At 38.8% G+C, this 22,271-nt stretch overlaps 1 protein-coding gene across 1 annotated transcript in view; it reads left to right on the plus strand.

Moving 5' to 3' along the window:
* The window catches only part of RIMS1 (regulating synaptic membrane exocytosis 1), a 600,042-nt gene that overhangs the window by 512,207 nt on the left and 65,564 nt on the right, over nt 1-22,271 (plus strand). Inside the window, exon 29 of the mRNA XM_055534784.1 lies at nt 14,826-15,061. Coding sequence (XP_055390759.1) covers nt 14,826-15,061 — 236 coding nt within the window. The remainder of the gene's footprint in view (nt 1-14,825; nt 15,062-22,271) is intronic.

A 22,271-nucleotide genomic window follows, 5' to 3' on the forward strand; every position in this document is an offset into this window, starting at 1 on the left:
TGAATATATATAGTTTGCTATATAGTTGATCCTTATTGTTTATCTATTTTATATATATATATATATAGATAGATAGATAGATAGATACGTTAGTGTGTGTTTGTTAATCCAAACTCATACTTTATCCCTTCCCTACCCGCTTTCCATTTTGGTTAACAGTAGGTTTTTCTTTATCTGTGGGTCTACTTCTATTTTGTCAATAAGTTCATTTGTATCACTTTTTGGATTCCACATAAGTGATATCATATAATATTTGTCTTTCTCTGACTTACTTCACTTAAAATGATCATTTCTACTTGCAGCCATATTGCTAAAATTGGCAAGATTTCTTTTTTATGATTGAGTAATATTCCATTGCATATATGTACCACATTTTCTTTATCCATTCATCTGTGGATGGACACCGGGGTTGCTTCCATGTCTTGGCTACTGTAAATAGTGCTGCAAGGAACACTGAAGTGACTGTATTGTTTTGAATTATGGTTTCCTCTGGAGTGGAATTGGTACATCGTATGGTAGTTCTCCTTTTCATTTTTTGAACAACAGCCATACTGTTCTCCATAGTGGCTGCATTCCCACCAACAATGTAGGAAGGTTCCCTTTTATTTTCTAATGTTTCAGTATTTACTTAATATTGTACACGCACCAGCTTTTGTTGAACAGTGTCTGTGTGTGTACACACACATGTATATTTGGTTGACTTCATGATAGACTGGAAATACATGTGTATTAGTTAGTTCATTATTTATAATCACTAAGGTCCTTAAATGTTTCTTAGAATAAATAATAAACAAATGATTGATTGATTTAGTATTTGAACAGAATAAGTATATTCTTTCTACCCCATTAACCACCTAGTTCCCAAATCAAAAAGTTGGAAGCTGCCCTAGTTTTAACTCCTCCCAGTCCTCTTTATAACACTTTATTTGTAGCATTATCAGCCCCCACTATACTTCTGGATGTTCTTTCCCTAAAGACCTCCCCACATGACATTTTAACCTCATAGGTACTCTGTGTTTGTCTTGATACACTGTGGCCTCTTGGAGGACCCAACCGGTGTGTTACCTGAGATCTTTTCATTCTTCCCACCTCCAGGAACCAGTGATTACCTTTGGGAGACTTAATTACTCTCGTAGAGAACTTATGTCCAAATCAGTCATTGAGAAAGACAATCGATTTTACTTCCTCAATAGAACTCATGATCACAGACTGCAGATTGAAGAGAATAGATATTTTTATTCATCTCTAATTGCCAACTGAAAGTTACCCAAATTTTGTAAGAAGAAGACTAAAACTTCTATGTACTATCTACTAGGAGACAACAGCATCCTTAAATTATAAACTATAGAAAACACCTTTCAAATTCAGTGAAATCTGTACTAAAAGGAGGAGAAATACCAAGAGTAGATGCTGACTTATTCAGCTCCTGAATAATGTCGAGTTCTCTAAATGGCACAGCCTTAAAAAGCCCAGTGAAAATGTGCACCTCAGATCTGTGGAAACTAGAGAACTTCCAGACCTGGGACATCCTGAAGCAGTGATTCATACCTCAGAGGAGCAGCTGACATCTGCTCAGAGGAGAAGCCTTGCTGGTCTGCCAGGCTGTCTGTCACCTATAGCCTGTCAGGGAACTGTGAATAGAAGCAAGTTGGAAAACACTACTCAGTGTAGTTTGCAAAGAAATGAATCACTGCAGCCCTATAATGCATACCTCTTCATTACTCATAAAGTGGAGACTTTGATACCACCACTGGTCCTGATGACTCTAAACTTATTTGAAAGTAAGGAGTGAGATGACACAGCCTGTCCAGTTGCAGGTGTGACAGAGTAGCTGGTATCAGATGGATCATCTCTCCTACAAAGCTATAAAAACTAAACCAAAACAGATGAACAGATAAAAAACTATTTGACAGCACTTATAAGCAATATTTCAGACAAAGAAATTGGAGGGGCTGCAACCCTTGAAAGAAGAGAAGGACACAAAGTAATGCCACATGGACCCCTTTTCCTCTGGAGGGACTTTGCAATCCAGTGACACATATATTCAGTTCAGATCAGTTCAGTCGCTCAGTCGTGTCCGACTCTTTGTGACCCCATGAACCACAGCACGCCAGGCCTCCCTGTCCATCACCAACTCCCAGAGTTTACTCAAACTCATGTCCATTGAGTTGGTGATGCCATCCAACCGTCTCATCCTCTGGCGTCCCCTTCTCGTCCTGCCCTCAATATTTCCCAGCATCAGAGTCTTTTCAAATGAGTCAGCTCTTCGCATCAGGTGGCCAAAGTATTGGAGCTTCAGCTTCAACATCAGTCCTTCCAGTGAACACTCAGGACTGATCTCCTTTAGGATGGACTGGTTGGATCTCCTTGCAGTCCAAGGGACTCTCAAGAGTCGTCTTCAACACCACAGTTCAAAAGCATCAATTCTTCAGTGCTCTGCTTTCTTTGTAGTCCAACTCTCACATCCATACATGACTACTGGAAAAACCAAAGCCTTGGCTAGACAGACCTTTTTTACAAATTGAGTGATAATTTTAAACTAAAAAATGCCCCCCCCCAAAAAAAACCCAAAGAGTACATTTAATAAGTGGGCTTAATTGCATATTAGAAACAGCAGGACTGAGAGTTAGTGACCAGGTCTGTGGAAAGTATACTTTGTTGACAAATTAGTATCTCTGCTTTTTAATATGCTGTCTAGGTTGGTCATAACTTTCTTTCCAAGGAGTAAGCATCTTTTAATTTCATTTCTGCAATCACCATCTGCAGTGATTTTGGAACCCCAAAAAATAAAGTCAGCCACTGTTCCCACTGTTTCCCCATCTATTTCCCATGAAGTGGTGGGACCAGATGCCATGATCTTAGTTTTCTGAATGTTGAGCTTTAAGCCAACTTTTTCACTCTCCTCTTTCACTTTCATCAAAAGGCTATTTAGTTCTTCTTCACTTAAAGGTCATGTCATCTGCATATCTGAGGTTATTGATATTTCTCCTGGCAATCTTGATCCCAGCTTGTGCTTCCTCCAGCCCAGTGTTTCTCATGATGTTCTCTGCATATTGGTTAAATAAGCAGGGTGACAATATACAGCCTTGATGTACTCCTTTTCCTATTTGGAACCAGTCTGTTGTTCCATGTCCAGTTCTAACTGTTGCTTCCTGACCTGCATACAGGTGTCTCAAGAGATAGGTCAGGTGGTCTGGTATTCCTGTCTCTTTCAGAATTTTCCACAGTTTATTGTGATCCACACAGTCAAGGCTTTGGCATAGTCAATAAAGCAGAAATAGATGTTTTTTTCTGGAACTCTCTTGCTTTTTCGATGATCCATCAGATGTTGGCATTTTGATCTCTGGTTCCTCTGCCTTTTGTAAAACCAGCTTGAACAGCTGGAAGTTCATGGTTCATGTATTGCTGAAGCCTGGCTTGGAGAATTTTGAGCATCACTTTACTAGCGTGTGAGATGAGTGCAACCAAGCAAAGAGCGGCATCTTCCTGGGGTGAGGATACAGATGTCACAGTTCAGGAACTGACAGAGAGTTAGAAACTGAGTTGTGGGGGGGGGGGGGTCCCACAGTTTGTAACAGATTTCCCTAATTTGTTGACTGCTGAGTTGTGCATGCACAGAAATTAACCAAAAAATTAACCAAACAGCAGCAGCTGGAGGATGAACTTCTGAGCAAACTTTCCAGCAGCTGCCAGGTGCTGGGAGACCCCATGCCCACTTCAAGTGCATGGAAAACACTTTGGTGTCCTGGAAAAATTCCAGGAGGGCCAAACTCTGGGAATAGCATCATACTCTCAAGTAACAGCAGACCTTTCTTTAAGCCCAGCTCTGAACAGGAGCAGGATTTATTCTCTCTGCCAATCAAAAACAATTTCACTCCTGTTGGAGGAAAATAATATCATCCAAAGCCTCTGTAGGTTTTCACCCACAAGGTCTGGCATCTAACTTAAATTAATGAAGAAAAGGACCAACCAACAAGAAAAACTAACAATAGCATTATCAAAAAGGGACTTTAAAATATCCATGATCAATATGTTCTAGAGACAAAGTGGGAGGAATGCTTTCCGCAAAGACTTGGAATCCATTTTTACAAATTGAGTGATAATTTTAAACTAAAAAATGCCCCCCCCCAAAAAAAAACCCTAACAGTACATTTAATAGGTAGGTTTAATGGTGTATTAGAAACAGCAGGACCGAGAGTTAGTGACCAGGTCTGTGGAAAGTATATACGTTCACACAAGAGAAAAGAGAAGTTGAAGGGAAACAGGTCAGATGCGGAACAAGATGGAAAGGTAACCTGAGCGTGTAACCACGTCCCAGGAGGAGAGCAGTGGCAGAAACAAGACTTGAGTCCTGAAGGGCTGGCTGAGAACTTTGCCAAAGTAGTGAAATATTGATACATTACATTGTAAATCCAACAGCCTTTCATACTCTCACAATAGAGGAAGAGAAAAACAAACCTAGCAATATTATGATCTGTGTACTGAGGACTAAAGAAAACGATTTTTCTTAAAATAATCCTAGGGATGGGGAGAAAGAGATTATGTTCAGGAAAGAGACACTGAGACTTTGGCTGGAAATTCAGCAGAAGTTATCAAAACCCCAAACCCATGGAATGACTGAAAAGAAGAATGGTAGAGAAAAAAAGAAAAACATCAGACCTACTGTTAATGCTCAGTACCTGTTGCTGCTGCTGCTGCTAAGTCTCTTCAGTCGTGCCCGACTCTGGGCAACCCCATAGGTGGCAGCCCACCAGGCTCCCCCGTCCCTGGGATTCTCCAAGCAAGAACACTGGAGTGGGTTGCCATTGCCTTCTCCATGGTACATGTTACCCAGTGAAAATATCCTTCAGATAGTGCAAGGATGAATGGATGAAATTTCTAAGAATTCATCACCAGCCAACCTACTCTTCATGTGGAAGGAAAAAGTCCCCCGTTGGGAGTAAACTGGAGGAAGAAATAGGGAACATACGGGAGGGGTAGTAAGAATAAAAGTAACAGTAACAACATATGGGGGAGAGTTGGCAATAATAACAGTAACAACAGTAACAAATCGGTTGTGTTTTTATGTGCCAGCAACAAACATTAGGACATGAAATTTATAAAATACATCAATACAGTATAATTAGAAACATGAAATACTTGTGAATAATTCCAAGTGGGTAAGCTAATTAGAAATAAACTAAATGAATAGGGATCGATCAATAATATGTAAGTCCTCAATACAAAGAGTGTTTATAGGCTCATAGATAAATCCAGTTGTGTGTGAGTGAAATTCAATAAGAATTACACAGACACAACTACTTCAAAAGGTCTGGCTATTTGAGGGATCGAATGTAAATAGCGATCTAACTTGAGCACATCTCTTGGTTCTAAAGTGATGCTGCTGTCAAAATAGGTCCAGTGGATATGCTTAGATGGAATTTGACACCATCCTGTTATCAGTCCCAGAATTTTAACTCCTAGAAATTATGAGTGAGATGCCTGGGGGTTTCTTCATCAGCAAATTCCTTTTGTGTTGATCATTTATCATTAACAACTTGTATATTGATCCAAACAAGTGTAGGACTCAAATAATTTGAGGAGACTTCTGATTTATTTGAAAACATATAGTGAATTTGTCCTGGAAAATCCCATGGACAGAGGGGGCTGGTGGGCTGCCGTCTATGGGGTCGCACAGAGTCGGACACGACTGAAGCGACTTAGCAGCAGCAGAGGTGAATTTGTATGTATTATAGCCATCTTTTCATATGCTTTAAATTACTTATCCTTTTTTGGCCTTAGGGTGGAGTCATGGTAGTCGTCTACCTTCTTTTGGTGTGTCCAAGATACAGAAATTGATAATGATTTTTAGGCTAAATTTATTATTAAGAGTAGAAATCATCTTTACATAGTGTCTCATAAACTTTTCCTAAAAGTTGCCTTACTTTATGAAAATGAGAAGCTGTATCAGGCCCATTTTTTTTTTTTCATTCTGTTCCCAAATTACATGCCAGTCATCTTATATTAGAATAAGGAGCCAGAGTATGACAATGAAAGATGCAGGTTTGGTTCCTTGTGTGATTGATCTCTGGGATGTCTATAGGTAATGCAAAGTCTTTTTGTCTACTTTAGGGAAAGTGAGCTCACAGGGTTCCAGCTTCATTTTATCAACCTTTAAAACAACGTTTGATTAAAATGAGTTTCTACATTGCCTATTACCGTAATTTCATTGGTTCTATTAATACAATGCACACTGGTAGGCACTATACCATATATGAATTCCATATATATATTTTACAGTTGATGGCATTTTTCTTTCTTAAAATACATAAACTTTGATGTGTCTTAATATTGAGCATAATTGATTTGATTTGTTTGGTCACTAAGTTGTGTCCAACTCTTTTGTGACCCCATGAACTGCCAGACTCCTCTGTCCATGGGATTTCTCAGCCAAGAACACAGGAGTGGGTTACCATTTCCTTCTCCAGGGGATCTTCCTGACCCAGGGATCAAACCCACATCTCTTGCATTACAGGTAGTTTCTTTACTGCTAAGCCACCAGGGAAGTCCTATTGATTTGATTTAGTGCATATAGATTCTTCATTTTAACAAAAAACCCAATTCTAATCTTGCATTAATGTAATATTTGTCAGTAAATGGTTTATAGACCTTTCTTACTATATTATGAAGATTTCCATTAAATAGAGCCAATTAAAGTTCTGCTTTTTTTTTTCACTTTAGACTTTCTGTTTACAACTACAATAAACCAGAGTAAATAATTTACTTTCCTCGAACCTCCTACAATTTAATATATTCACCCACTTTCTGTTGTTTACCATCCCTATTTATATTCCGGTATTTTACTGTAAGGAAGGATTTCCTTACTTTATATAATAAATAAAAACACATCTATTGTCTTGAATATGTGGTATATTTTTGTCACTTTTTTATAGTTTAAAAAGAACCATCCGTACTAATTGCAACTTTTAAAAAAATTTAATGGAGTATAGTTAACTTCATAATGTTGTATTAGTTTCTGCTGTACAGAATCAGTTATATGTATACATATACGTATATGTACATATACATATACAGACCGAATCAGTTATATGTATACACACATCCCCTCTGTTTTATATTTCCTTCCCATTGATCAACTTTTAACCTCAGCTTCTATTTGATAGAGAAAATCTGGAGGTAGATAATTGAGCATGACAGTTTGTCTGTCATATACAAGCAATTTTGCAGCCTAGCAAGTAGCAGCACATATAATAAACATCCTACAAACAACTCAATCAAAAATGGGCAGAAGACCTAAATATATACTTCTCCCAAGAAGACATATAGATGCCAAAAGACACATGAAAAGGTGCTCAATGTCATTAATTATCAAAGAAATGCAAATTAAAACTAAAAAGAGGTGTCCCCTCACACCAGTCAGAATGGCCATCAGCCAAAAATCTATAAATAATAAATGTTGAAAAGGATGTGGAAAAAAAGGGGAACTCTCCCACACTGTTGGTGGGAATGTTAATTGGTACACGGTATGGAGAAGAGTGTGGAAGTTCCTTAAAACCTAAAAATAGAACTGCCATATGACCCAGCAGTCCCACTCTGGACATATATCTAGAGAAGAAAAAAAACTCTAATTCAAAAAGATACATGCACCTCTACAGTGTTCATAGCAGCACTATTTACAATAACCAAGACAGGAAACAAGCTAACTATCTATTGACAGAGGAATGGATAAAGAAAATAGGGGTGTGTGTGTGTGTGTATATATAAAACACAATATTCAGTTCAGTTTAGTTCAGTCGCTCAGTCGTGTCCGACTCTTTGCAACCCCATGAATCGCAGCATGCCAGGCCTCCCTGTCCATCACCAACTCCCGGAGTTCACTCAGACTCATGTCCATCGAGTCGGTGATGCCATCCAGCCATCTCATCCTCTGTCGTCCCCTTCTCCTCCTGCCCCCAATCCCTCCCAGCATCAGAGTCTTTTCCAATGAGTCAACTCTTCGCATGAGGTGACCAAAGTACTGGAGTTTCAGCTTTAGCATCATCCCTTCCAAAGAAATCCCAGGGCTGATCTCCTTCAGAATGGAGTGGTTGGATCTCCTTGCAGTCCAAGGGACTCTCAAGAGTCTTCTCCAACACCACAATTCAAAAGCATCAATTCTTTGGCGCTCAGCCTACTTCACAGTCCAACTCTCACATCCATACATGACCACAGGAAAAACCATAGCCTTGACTAGATGGACCTTTGTTGGCAAGGTAATGTCTCTGCTTTTGAATATGCTATCTAGGTTGGTCATAACTTTCCTTCCAAGGAGTAAGCATCTTTTAATTTCATGGCTGCAGTCACCGTCTTACTCAGCCATAAATGAGAATGAAAGCAATGCCATTTGCAATAACATGGATGGAACTACAGATTATCGTACTAAGTGAAGTCAGAGAAAGACATATATAAACTTATCAGTTTAAATATGAAATGTAAAAGTACAGATGAGCTTATTTATAAAACAGAAACAAACTAGCAGACATAGAAAACAAACTTATGGCCACTGAAGGGGAAAGGGGGAGGAATAAATTAGGAGTTTGGGATTATGGTACATATAACACAGTTCAGTAGTTTTTAGTATATTCACAATTAGCTATGCAACCATCACCACCATGTAACTTGAGAACATTTTTTTCATCTCCCAAAGAAACCTATAACCCTTGGCATGTACTCCCCCTGTTCTTCTAGCCCCTGGTCATCACTTATCTACATTTGTCTCTTAATTTGGCATTTAATTTAGATGAAATTATACAGTATGTGAGCTTCCCAGGTGGCGCTAGTGGTAAAGAACCTGCCTGCCAATGCAGGAGATGTAAGAGATGCCGGTTCGATCCCTGGGCTAGGAAGATCCCCTGGAGGAGGACATGGCAACCCACTCCAGTATTCTTGCCTGGAGAATTCCATGGACAGAGGAGCCTGGCAGGCTACAGTCCACGAGGTCACACAGAGTCAGACATGACTGAAGCAACTTAGCACACATGCACCCATATAGTATGTGACCTTCTGTAGCTGGCTTCTTTCATATAGTATAATGTTTCCAACTTTGTAACGTGTACCATTAATTTTTATGAGTAATAATATTCCATGGTATGGATAAAACACGTTTCCATTCATCATTTGATAGGCATTTGGGTTGTTTCCTTTTTTAAAGTGTTATGAATAATGCTGATCTAAATGTTCCTATGTCAGTGTTTGGATATGTTTTCAATTCAGCTCATGAATGTATCTCTCATGGGCTTCCCTGGTGGCTCAGAGGTTAAAGCGTCTGCCTGCAATGAGAGAGACCCGGGTTCAATCCCTGGGTTGGGAAGATCCCCTGGAGAAGGAAATGGCATCCCGCATCCCACTCCAGTATCCTTGCCTGGAGAATCCCATGGACGGAGGAGCCTGGCGGGCTACAGTCCATGGGGTCTCAAAGGGTCGGACACAACTGAGGGACTTCACTTTCACGGGTGTGATAGGAATGAAATTACTAAGTAGTATCGAACTCAAAGTTTAATTTAACTCTAAGTTTTGTTTTAGTTTAAAACTCTAAGTTTTAGTTTAACTAAACTGCCAAACTATTTCCAAAGTGACTGCATCATTTTACACTGCCACCAGCTGTGTATGAGGCGTCCAGTTTCTTCAGATTCTCGTCAGTGCCTGTTAGCATCCCCTTCTTACTGTAGCTGTCCTGTGCTTGCAAAGTGGCCTCTCATCATGGTTTTCATAAAGCTTCTTTTAAGCCAAATTTATCAAACTTGTTTGATATTTCAAATAATTCACTTTGATTGTGGATTCAGATTCTTATATTAAAATTCTTTTGAGTCATCCATTTCTTAAAAATGGCTTTTTCTTGAAAGAGAAGCATATTCACAGTATGAGAAGTTCAGTTTCTTTTTCCCCCCTGGGAATTCTTTAGCTAACTGCATGAGAACGATGTCTACATAGATCAATCAGAGCAGGAGCTCTGTTCAGTTGATATCTGTCTGCCCAGACCAGTATTCCTAGGGTGCAGAATGTGAGAGACTATTTTCACCAATTGAAATGACTTTTTTTTAAACATGCAGAGAAAACTAGTAGTTCCAGTTTTACCACTTGACGTAGATGGAAATGGACACAGAAACCTAATCCCAGAACATGAAGGGCTGTTCTTTATTATGGACAAGATATTTTCTTGAATGATATGAACTTTTGTAGCTTACTAACAGACAGAAAAACCAGATTTTCTGTCATCTGCCACCCAGCTCTCAATACACCTCTGAGATTTTCTATCGACCCGATTTCATCTGTAGACAGACCCTCTATTGTTGCTGCCACTGCCACAGACAAAGCAAAAGAAGAGCCAGATTCAGCAGGAAGCAGAACCGGCAGCAAACAAAACAAGGCCAGAGTTAAGAAAACAAAACCGAGATTGAAAGCAACGTTCTCTTGTCTCTTGATATTAAACTCAGGAGCCTGAAAAAGGCATCACTGGGCTCAGAGCATTCATGGGGCGCCCTCCCCAGAGGTCCAGCGGATGTCCATCTGGGCATTTTTACAGGATCTCTGACACTCTTAAAACATAATCCCCAAATTTAAAACAGTTGTCAGAAAAATATATAGGAAATGTCAAAATTTTAACTCATTAGTGAGCAAACCAACAGAGAAACAAACTGGTTCCTCAGATGACGTGCATATAGACACAAATAGATAGTCATTGGGGAAAAAAAAAGTGAGAATGCTGGAACATTGTCCAGTTTGATCCCAACTGGATCATGTTCTCTAGGTCAATAAAACCCTATTGTTTGGAGTTATCCCCACTGCCAGTTAGTGATCATTTGCTCCTTATAAGTTCTTTTCAAGTTAACATGTTTTTTGTTGTCACCTCGTCATGTCCGACTCTTTGTGACCCGTCTTCATAGCATCTTGTACAGAGTTGTAAAAATTTTGGACCATAATTATTATAAGAGTAAATAATAAGTCAATAAATATTCCATTCCCTCAGAGAGTCAGATGCTTTTAGGCCCTTGAGGTGCTTAGTAGATAATCCTTAAACATGGCATTACGAGGTAAAGCAGATTTTTTCTTCCTAATCTCATTTCCAAGTTTAGATTTTTCCTTTCTTAATAGATAGGAGGCAGGTATTAGTCTGAGCAACTGGGTAAGTGGCATGCCCTTAATGTAGTGTGCAAGATTAGAAAAGGCAGTTTTTTCATTGGGTTGAACACATTTTTGAGAGCCTTATCAGACAAATCCAAGCAGTTCACAAGAAAGGTACATAAATTCAGAGTCAAGGCCTGCAATGAGATGGAGAAAAGCCATAAAAATTGGCAGAACATAGAAGAAAGTAAAACCTGGAACCAGCTGAGACACCTAGAGGGTCGGTCTCCTGAAGTTATAGAGGTGTGGGGAGCAGGGGTCGAGAACTCTGGTTTTAGTGATCAAAGAGAATGAAAGTCCTGCCAGGAGGCACAAGGTGGGAAAACCTATGAGACCAGAGTGTCCCAGGATCAACAAAATCAAATGCTTTGTCTAATACATGATGTATGAAGATGTCAAAAAGATGAGGACTGAAAAATAGTAGGATTTTGCCATGTGGAGTCATTTTTCGACTTTGATGAAAGGAAAAGGCAGAATGGATGAAGTGCTGGTGACAGAGCCTGGTTTTGCTTAGTTTAGGAGAGAATAGAGAGAGAGAGGATGCACAACCCAGAGGTTTCAGCACAAGGTCAGGAGCTAGGGGAGAGTCTTCCAAAGGAGGAAGAAGGGTTTTTTGTTTGTTTGATCTTTAAATATGGGTTGTGTCAGCCTGTTTGTATAGTGAGAACTCACTTATTCAGCTTCAGTTTAGGGGCTTCCCAGGTAGGTAAAGAATCCACCTACCAATACAGGAGACACAGGAGACATGGGCTGGCTTTGATCCCTGGGTTGGGAAGATCCCGTGCAGGAAGAAATGGCAACCCTCTCCAGTGTTCTTGACTGGAAAATTCTATTGACAGAGGAGCTTGGTGGGCTACAGTTCATGGAATTGCAAGGAGTCAGACACAGCTGAGCAAAGGACCAAACTTCACTTTACTCAGCAATGGGAGGAATGCTGCAAATGTTTAGTGTGTGCTGATATTAAGTATCCAAGTCATAATGTGACTGGTACAAAATATAAAATACAGGGGTGGGAGGCAGCAGTCAGTGCTAGACAGAGACCTCCAGAAAGCTTTATAAGGTAAAAGGCCTACCAGGGCATCTTGAAGGACTCAGGCACATCTAAAGGACAGTAATCAGTTTTTGGATGATGGAAGCAGAATAAAGGAGAAACAGGCAAACAGAGGTAAATCTGTGCTAAGACTCTGACCTTTCCTTTGGTTAATTGATCTGGCTGGTTAGACCCCATGTCAAATCTCTCCCTTCAGTTAGCTAACAGAATTGAAAATGCCCTAACATGTTCCATTTGAACATATGATGCTCTAGATTCTTCAGGAAACTATTCAGATCATGTAATAATGACTTTTGAGCTTCTAAACAAAATGTTTTATTTTTTGAGGAAAAAAATATGTCTTACTTATTCATAGACTTACTTTTAACATAACTTCTTAAATCACCCCCACCAAAAAAAAATTGTTTACTGTACAGATTTATCTGATTTTTTTCAGAATTTTTATTGTTGACATTGTAGAACATTTCATTGCTGTAATTAAATATCCATGAAATATTTGTGAATCTTTGTCATTCATTGGATACATTTTTATAGAACTATTATAGAAAACACCTTCCTATTCTTTCAGAATTCTCTATAACCTAAATAACAGCATCTAAAATTTAACAATAGTACTTTTGTGCAGTGATTTTTAAAATGCAGATTGAGAGTTGTGATATAAGTCTGTTTTCATGAATCATGTGGAGAAAAAAGGTGTGTGTTGGTTTATCTGTACTTTAAAGGTAAAAATAAAATCACTAGAAAAGACGATTTCAGTAACCACTGTGGGGAATGTGCTGAGGAGACTGATGAGAGATGAAAAACTATGGATTTCTCAATCGCAGGTGTTTGCTTGAAGATGGGTATTATAGTGGTGAAATTGGCCAAATCCTGTCATTTCTGTATATCCTTCAGCAGAATCGTGTGAATAAAATAGTAGAGAAACCAGACACTAAGAGAGGACTTGAGCAGGATCACAGAGTTAGGAAATACATTCAAATAAATTGGTGAGGACACAAAATAAATTGGCCATAATATTTATCTGAAAAGGAAGTCCACTAGAGTTGGGTATATAAACCTCTCAGAAATCAGTGTTAAATTGATCATATGTAAAACTGCCCTTTTAATGTTTGGAAAAAGAGACTGCATAAAATGCATAGCAAAATTACCAGGTTTGCAAATCTCTTTAAAAAGCATTTGGCTTGATGAAAAGGTGATTAGAGTAAAGGGAAACAATGTGAATACCTGAATGCTGTCAGTGAATGTTGACATGGACAGATCCGAGAAACACAGCTAGGGTTTAACATTCCATGTTATTCTGGTCAAATCAGGCCTCAGTTTCCGTTCACGGTCTCTGAAGGGATCCTAAGGTCCAGACAGTCCTCTGTTTTCCCTGCCTTCTGAGCCCACATACCAGTGTTCCTTTCTGCTGAAACACTCACTGTGTATGTAACCCCAGACATGTTATGTGATCACCAAGGCTTTCTGTTTTATTGTTTCTCATCATATTAGGGTCTACTCTGGTTTGTATAAGAAGTGTCATCACTTAAGCTATATTCAGTGATATCTTTAGTATTTCCAGGCAAGAAATAGAAAATCCAGATGGTGGTAAAGGTCATGGGAGCCAGTTTTTGCAGATATTTTGAGGACACATAAAATAAGAGGGCCATTTGAAAGATATCAAACAGGCCTTTTTTGGACCAAAAAAGGGATAGTCTATGTCAATAATGTAAATGCATAAGCAGCACAGTTAAGATAGAAAGAATCCTACTCCCCTGGCCCTCTCTGCCCTGCCTTCGACTCTAGCTCATGGACACATCTTTGCTTGGGCAGGTAGAGAGGTTTGTCCATTAACCTTCTATGGTGCCTGAGCAAACATTTATTCATTTGGGAAAGAAGTCCAGTGATCTTGTCAGATACACTGAGGCAAGCTCAGGACACAGACAAGTAAGTTTTGCAGAAAGGAACGAAAACAAGGACATCTGGACCCAGGACCTGTGGGTTTGAAGAGTCCAAGGATGAAAATGAGAGGAAACATGTGGAGGAGATAGACCAGGAGGGGCTAAGCAAGAAGAAGGAGAGAGGCTGGAGGGTTTGCCAGATTAACAGTCTTTTCTGGGTTCACTAAGCCTCAGAGAATAAAAGATGTGCCTATGAGTTGGAATCCCAAAGACAAACCAGCACAAATGCTGTTTTCATTTTTTTAAACCTTGTCGTATGGCAAATTCAGAGTATCCATTTTTAACAATATTTTCCCCTCCGAAATGTATATGAACTTATCTCATCGACTGAAATATTTTAGCTTTTCCCTGAAAGTAACAGAGGAACTATTGACAAAATTGATCAGTTACATTTACTCCCCGATCGCTAGCATCTGTTGCATTTCCTATTCCTCTCTTCCAGGAGTTGATAGATGACTCTGTGTTGAAATGCTTGTTGCTTCAAGCTGCATCCAGTAAACATTTGACAGTGGTGATGTGATCTTAAGAGTATTCATAGCTGTAGGACTACTGCTCAACGGGCTTTTCACTCTAGAATTTTGCCTGGATTATTTCAAAATGAATGAGATTTAGAGTTTCAGTTATGCTGACCTGTAATTTATGGATGCATATATGTTTTTACTTTGTAAATATAGTTCATTTACCCCTAAAATGCAAGGCAGACGGATGGGGACTTCCGGAAGAGCCATCACCAAGAGCACAAGCATGAGCGGAGAGATGTACACACTGGAGCATAATGATGGCAGCCAGTCGGACACAGCTGTGGGCACCGTTGGAGCAGGTGGGAAGAAGAGGCGGTCCAGCCTGAGTGCCAAGGTGGTTGCCATAGTGTCTCGAAGGAGCAGAAGCACATCCCAGCTAAGCCAAACAGGTGAGTGATATGAACTCAAATACCTCAAGTTCTTACTAGAAAGATAGAGTTGATCTTCATGCTGTGTCTTGTGATGGGCTTTACAGTGTATCGATTCTTCTTTGCGAAGAATGTTTATTTCTGTTTCTGGAAACCTGTTTCATGTGTGAGTTTATTCTTCTTTTCTGTACAGCTGTCTAACAGGGTATCATTTGTCAACCCTAAAGTGGTCAGATGTTTTGAAAAAAAATTAAGCCGTGTTTACAAATATGCAAGGAAATGCAAAGAAGTATTAAAGAACCAAATTGTTTGAAATGCAAGAAAAGCAACAGGATTCTCCTTTTCAAAATGTTCCTTAATGCAATTACTTCTAATTTAGACTAATTCCATATTGTTATAGAAAAGAAGGTCAGTTGTGCAACTTGAAAAAGTGTGTGATGTAATAATTGGACTGTGATTGCTGTATTTTCAATGCAAGTAAAAAATCTAGTGGTTATTTTTACTTTAGAAAAAAATGGGTCAGTGTATTCATGCAAAGAATAATGTTTTAATACAAATTTGAGTTTCAAACATTTTATATTTCTTATAAATCTTAAAAGCTTTATGTCCACAAGGTATATAGAAGAAAGCAAACACAGAAGGGAGGATGGTTATTTATGTATTCTAAAATATAAAAAAAAAACTGCCTGAAATTATATAACATTTGATCTTACATATTAGATAATTTGTTACTAGGCTGAGTACTGCAGAGAACCAAAGGTAAGTGAAATCTGCAACCGATATCAATTGTCAGCACTTGTTTCTCTTGCCATAATCTTAGTTCCATTTTTTGTTCCTTAAGAGTGAAAGTCTTATTGCAAAATTTACTTATGTTAAAACACTTTCATGAAATGCTTTTTATAGTTAACTTGGCATCCTGGAAACTACGTGTTTTATATTATGCATTTTACTGGACAAAATGATAAATAAATCAGAAATTGGAAATTTTGAGCCATTCAGAAATTGAACTAGTGCACATAGCTGTTTATCAGAACAGAGGTTTGTCTTTCTGAAAATCACAGGATTAGAAAGGACCTACATAAGCCAGGGTCTAGGTGCTGCCTCTCTGCTGTCCCAGGGGGTTGGGCTGTTCATTTTGAAGGAAAATCATGTGTCTTCCTTGGGGTCCTACTTCCTTAGGAGTAGGAGGTGTTTTTCCATTTCTTTTGCTTCTTTTATTTTTGATGCTGGTGCTTAGTGGTTTGTAAGATTGATGTAATAAATGATCCTTTTCAGTGTGGGGTGTGGATGGACTTTAACCACCAGATTTCAAATCGCTTTATCACTTGGATGAAATGGAAATTCTCCTTAATGTCCTTCTAGGGAACCAGTGTTTGCTGCAAGTTCGGGGATGGCTTATCTTCTTCCACGGCTTCCACAGTCGGTCTCTTCTCAGTTTCCCCCATAGTTAGCGTGAGTGGAGTTACCTTTTCTTAGAATAAAACACAGCAATAATTGAACATAAGAATTATACGTGAGGCACTGCTTTGCAGGTAATAGATTCAAATGAGTGCCACTGAAACCTTCAACCCCTTTAGTTTAAATTTTATCCCAATTATAATCTTTGCTGAATTTTGAATATCCCCCTCCCAAAAGTTGCATTGTTAGTAACTTCCACTGAATACCCTGGTTTCAGAGATCAGGTTTCAAGGTATAGGGGCAAAAAGGCTGACAAAGCCAAGGTAACAAAATAGTTCTATTCCAAAGTGACTGAAGGAATGAAATGTGACTTGCCCTCGGGCTCAGTTTGCCTGTGTAGTGGGTGGGTTTGACTGAAAGTCCACCTCTGAACTTTCCAGGTGTAGGAACTGATGTTTCTTCTACTGCATCATAATTGTATCTTATATTTGATGACAAGTTTTCTCATTCTTCTTGATCTTCCCAAAGTAATTGACCAACAGTGACAAACCTCAGTTAACTCTCCTCTTTGTTTCAGTGGATGGCCTGGTTTGTCTCCCTATTGCTTCTTTTACAAGTGTTTCCCGCCACCCACCCCCCTTTTTCAGTGGTTATATTCTCTCCTGTGAAGAGTCACCAAAATTCAGAATTCTCATTCTAAGAAATCTTATTTTTTATTGCTTCAGCTACTGTGTGAAAGTGAAAGTCGTTCAGTCGTGTCCAGTTCTTTGCAACCCCATAGACGATACAGTGGAGAAGTCAATGGCGCCCCACTCCAGTACTCTTGCCTGGAAAATCCCATGGATGGAGGAGCCTGGTAGGCTGCAGTCCATGGGGTCACTAAGACTCGGACACGACTGAGCAACTTCACTTTCACTTTTCACTTTCATGCATTGGAGAAGGAAATGGCAACCCACTCCAGTGTTCTTGCCTGGAGAATCCCAGGGACAGGGGAGCCTGGTAGGTTGCCGTCTCTGGGGTCGCACAGAGTTGGACACAACTGAAGCGACTTAGCAGCAGCAGCAGCAGCAGCACACGATACAGTCCAAGGGATTCTCCAGGCCAGAATACTGGAGTGGATACCCTTTCCGTTCTCCAGAGGATCTTCACAGCCCAGGGATCGCACCCAGGTCTCCTGCATTCTAGGCAGATTCTTTACCAGCTAAGCCACAAGGGAAGCCCAAGAGTACTGGAGTGGGTAGCCTGTCCCTTCTCCAGAGGATCTTCCCAACCCAGGAATCAAACCGGGGTCTCCTGCATTGCAGGCAGATTCTTTACCAAATGAGCTATCAAGACTGTATATGATCATCAAATTTATTTTTCCATATTTGTCCTCCAAAGAATTATTCCTTAATTTTAACTTCTTATAAGAAAGCCCCTTGGATGGCCTACTTTAAATAAGTGGAACATCTCCACAAATTTGAATTTCAAGGACTTCCTTTCAGTAATGCCATAGTATGTATAGTTACAAACCCTTAGAATAGTTTTCTACTTTTTAAAATTTTCCTTTAACTTGCTTTTCCCCAGGTCCATCATTCCAGAGAAAGCTATGTGATACTTGTCCCATTTTAAGAAACATTATTATAATTGATTTATATGTCTTTAGTGTGACTTGAACCCAATAATTGCAGACAGGTGAGGGTTTCAGGAGGGCTCCTAAATATATGTATATTTAAGACAAATTTTTAAAATATATTTCATTAAAATATAGTTGATTTACAATGTTGTGTTAATTTCTTCTATACAGCAAAGTGATTCACCTATATATATAAACTATAATGCATGTGTGTGTGTTCAGTCAGTCACTCATGTCAGTCTCTTTGCAACCTTATGGACTGTAGCCCACCAGGCTCCTCTCTCCATGGGATTGTATAGGCAAGAATACTGGAGTGGGTTGCCATTTCTTCTCTGAGGCAGATTCTTTACCACTGAGCCACATGGGAAGCCCAATATTATAATATGTGTATATGTACATATATGTCTATTATTTTTCATATTCTTTTCCATGATAGTTTATCATAGGATACTGAATTTAGTTCCCTGTGCTATGCAATAGGATCTTAGTGTTTATCCGTCCTGTATATAATCATTTGCATCTACTAATCCTGAACTCACAATCCATTCCTCCCCAAGTTGCCTCCCTCTTGGCAACCACAAGTCTCTCCTCTATGAGTCCACTGTTTTGTGAATAAATTCATTTATGTTGTATTTTAGAGTCCACATGTAAATGATATCATATGTTATTTTTCTTTCTCTGACTTACTTCAGTTAGTATGATAATCTTGAGGTCCAGCCATGTTTCTGCAAGTAGATTTATTTCATCCTTTTTTATGGCTGAGTAATATTCTATTGGATATATGTACCACATCTTTATCCATTTAGCTAAGACGGATTGTCTTATGGTGTCAATTAATCAAATATTTGGAAGAAGAAAGCAGTGTTACTTATGTATTAAAACAACCTGGGTATTCTGTGGAATAGAATGTATTATGTTTAATTTAAATGTCTTCTTATGTTTGTAAAAAAAAAAAAAAAAGACTTTAAGGGCTTCTATGACAAGTGAGTCTCTGGGATCTTCCCCAAGCACCTCTGCCACACAGATGATGGATAATCAGGGAAACATGAAGTATTCAGAAATAATGTTTAACCAGCTCTTTTTAGAATGGGAGATTTCAAGTATGTTGTTTTATTTGTTTTTCTTTTTATAGCCACAGGTTTGCTCAAGGAGTTTATTTGATTCTTTGTTCAAAATAAAGTAAAATTTATTTCCAAAAAGTGAAGAGCATAGTAAATTATATATGTGTATATATATATACATATATATAATATGTATATTATATATATACATAATTATATATATACACATTATATATATACATACATATGTAGTAAATTATGTATGTGATATGTAAGTATGTTACATTTACTTTGTGCTTATATGTAACTTGCTGTGCACGTCAATATATTTACTGTGCTCTTCAATTATGTATAATCATTTATGTTGAATATTTTAAATATAAGCAATGCTAATATTTTAAAATCACCTTTTGCACAATATTCATAATGAAAGTAGGAATTTTTTAAATGTATTTTTTAACTAGGAGACTGATATAAACAGAAATGTTTCCAAAAATGCTACTGCTGATGAATGGCTTCAAACCATCAGGCACATAGCTCAAAACTTGTTCAGTGTGCAACAGCTGAATTAGATTGAAAAGGGTGTGAGGAGTGGGAGGAAAAGGAAACTTTAAGAAAAAGCTGCTGATCCAGGAGTGATTTGGAATTGAATGAAGCTCTGGTTCACTCAGTGTAGGACCAGGCCTTAGGATATGAGGAGGTTTGGGGCCTAATGTAGGTATAGCCTGGCCTGTATAGCCTGAGTTTGCTTCACTAGGAATGAAGGCTCTTTTGAGAAAGATCATCCTTACACACACCCTGTATTTACCTACAAGTGAAGATAATTGTGGTGATAGTTATCATAATAATGATAAATATTCATATATCTAAATGATTTAAACCAGGGTATTTGCATTTCTAGAGCTTTATCCATGTACCCCTAAGTTATATAGATACAGGTGTGTGTGTATAACTTCAGTCCATGATTGGTGACAAAAACATTGTGATTAGAACTTTTAGCTTTTTTGAAGAAGACACCTATAAATGTAAAAGTATTATCAGCTTTATAGGCTAGAAACTACTTATTTTACCATATTATTGAATATCTGTCTCTCCAGGACTATACCAGGAACAATGGGTATTTCAAAATTTAGAAGCATCATTCCCAGTGGACATAAATCATTCACATTTGAAATAAACAAGAATCGGAGAACTCAAAGAGAAAACGTAAAGCCAAATGCCAAATGTAATAAAACCCAATGCCATTTGTGTGTATTACCAAGGGAAGTGGGAAGACAAATTGGTCAAAGGACTAAATTTCTTAGGATAAGAACACATGCAGAATCGGCAGCTAATTATAGTCTAAACATTTAATGTAATTATTATTTGTTATATCATTAACAACTGATGATACTTCATTAACTAGATTAATATCATCTTTTCTTACATATTGGCAGAATTTTGGTGATTGTACATTGATTAAATTATGGAAAATGTTGCAGGACTTTGTTATACTGTCAGATTTTCCAGGCAAGAGTACTGGAGTGGGTTGCCATTGCCTTCTCCATCATGTACTAAGACCATACTAAAAAAGTCACTTCTGTGTTCCTTTAAGAACAGATATTTTGTACTGTTCCAACATTTTCCACCATCCACATTTCTGTTTCCCCTGTGCAAATCCTTTCTTTAAAGACCTGCTCAAAATCCTCTTAAGTCATCTCGTGGTGTTATTTCAAGATTTTCTACTGTCTTTTTCCTCTGAATTCCTGTAGATCCTGACTTCACTGTCAACTTGCTGCAAACCCAAACATTCTGGGGCCACTGCCATGAGCAAAGCAATAAAGAAATAATGATTAATAAAAATTCTCACCTGGACACAGATAAACAAACAAACAAAAATAAAAAAATTCAGTGACCTGAAAATGATTCACACTCCCTCTGAGAGAAATCTGAGTCTATATATAAAAATACCTTCCAGCCACACTGTGCTTCTTCCTCTTGTCCTGTGTACAGCAGGGTGAGTGAAACAGGGCCCAGGTCCCCACGGACTGCACCGAGTCCAGAAGCCCAGCTACGCTTGCTCCTTCTGCCTTCCTTACCCGACGCATTTAGCGTCATCTATTCTAGGCACAGACATTTCCAAAAGACTGAAGTTTTAGGCTTGCCTTCCTGCTGCTGTTTTTCTTCAGAAATCCTGAAGCAAGGAAGCATAAAATAATTTTGTGGCAATTATTAAGAGGCCAGTAATTTTGTGGAAAGGGGAAGAGAAAATACTGGAAGAAAAATACAAGATGTATGTCAATAAATTACTTAGCCTGTGAACCCAATTTGGCTGAAGCAAAGATGTATGAAAGAGCCATAATGGGAAATATGTTTTGGAAAGAAGATTGGAGCCAGGTCTTGAAACTGTCTAAAGGACTCTTCTCACTATTTTTATGGAGAGCTTTTAATTGAGAATAGAAGAAACAAAACTGTGTCCCCAGAAGCTTAAGTGGAAGCAAGATGTACAAAATAGTGAGGAAGCAGAAAGGTCAGAGTGAGGCTAGTGAATGAAATGGAATAATGTGATGTAGGTAGAGAAAGAGCCATAAAGAGGGACAGGGATGAGCTTGTTGCAATAAAGTAGGGGCCCAAATTGAGAGAGAACAAAATGAGAGACCCACATTTAGGGGTAACTGGTGAGAGAATGGGGGGGGTGGGTCAGGATTCAGGGAAAGAGTGAGTGAGCAAGGAGAAGGAGAAATAGACCCAAGGGAAGGCAGGGTTTCCCAGAGAGGCTGCTGAATCCCCAGAAAGTCAGGGAAGCCATGGAGTGAGAACAGACTGCTGAAGTTTGCACCTGCAGGGTCGCTCTGCCTGGCCCAATGGGGGAGAAAGTGTGGGCGGCTCGCCAGAGGGGAGACCGTTCCTCTCTCCATTTGGTCTGCATTTCAGATGGAACTACCATCTCCTAGATTTGGGATGGGCCTGCTGGAGATCAGGCTGGAGGGTCTACCATGAGATATAGCGGAGATTCCTCCAGAACCTATCAGATGAATGGGGCTGGAAAGATGAGAGAGAGGGAATTATTATGAACTTATCTTCAGAAGGCATCATGAAGGGAAGAACTCAATGTGAACAGTCTGTCTTTCATTCATTCTACCAGCATTTATTGACTATTTTTCATGTACCAGACTCT

This window comes from Bubalus kerabau, chromosome 9 (assembly GCF_029407905.1).
Source record: "Bubalus kerabau isolate K-KA32 ecotype Philippines breed swamp buffalo chromosome 9, PCC_UOA_SB_1v2, whole genome shotgun sequence".
In the NCBI taxonomy this organism is placed as follows: Eukaryota; Metazoa; Chordata; class Mammalia; order Artiodactyla; family Bovidae; genus Bubalus; species Bubalus kerabau.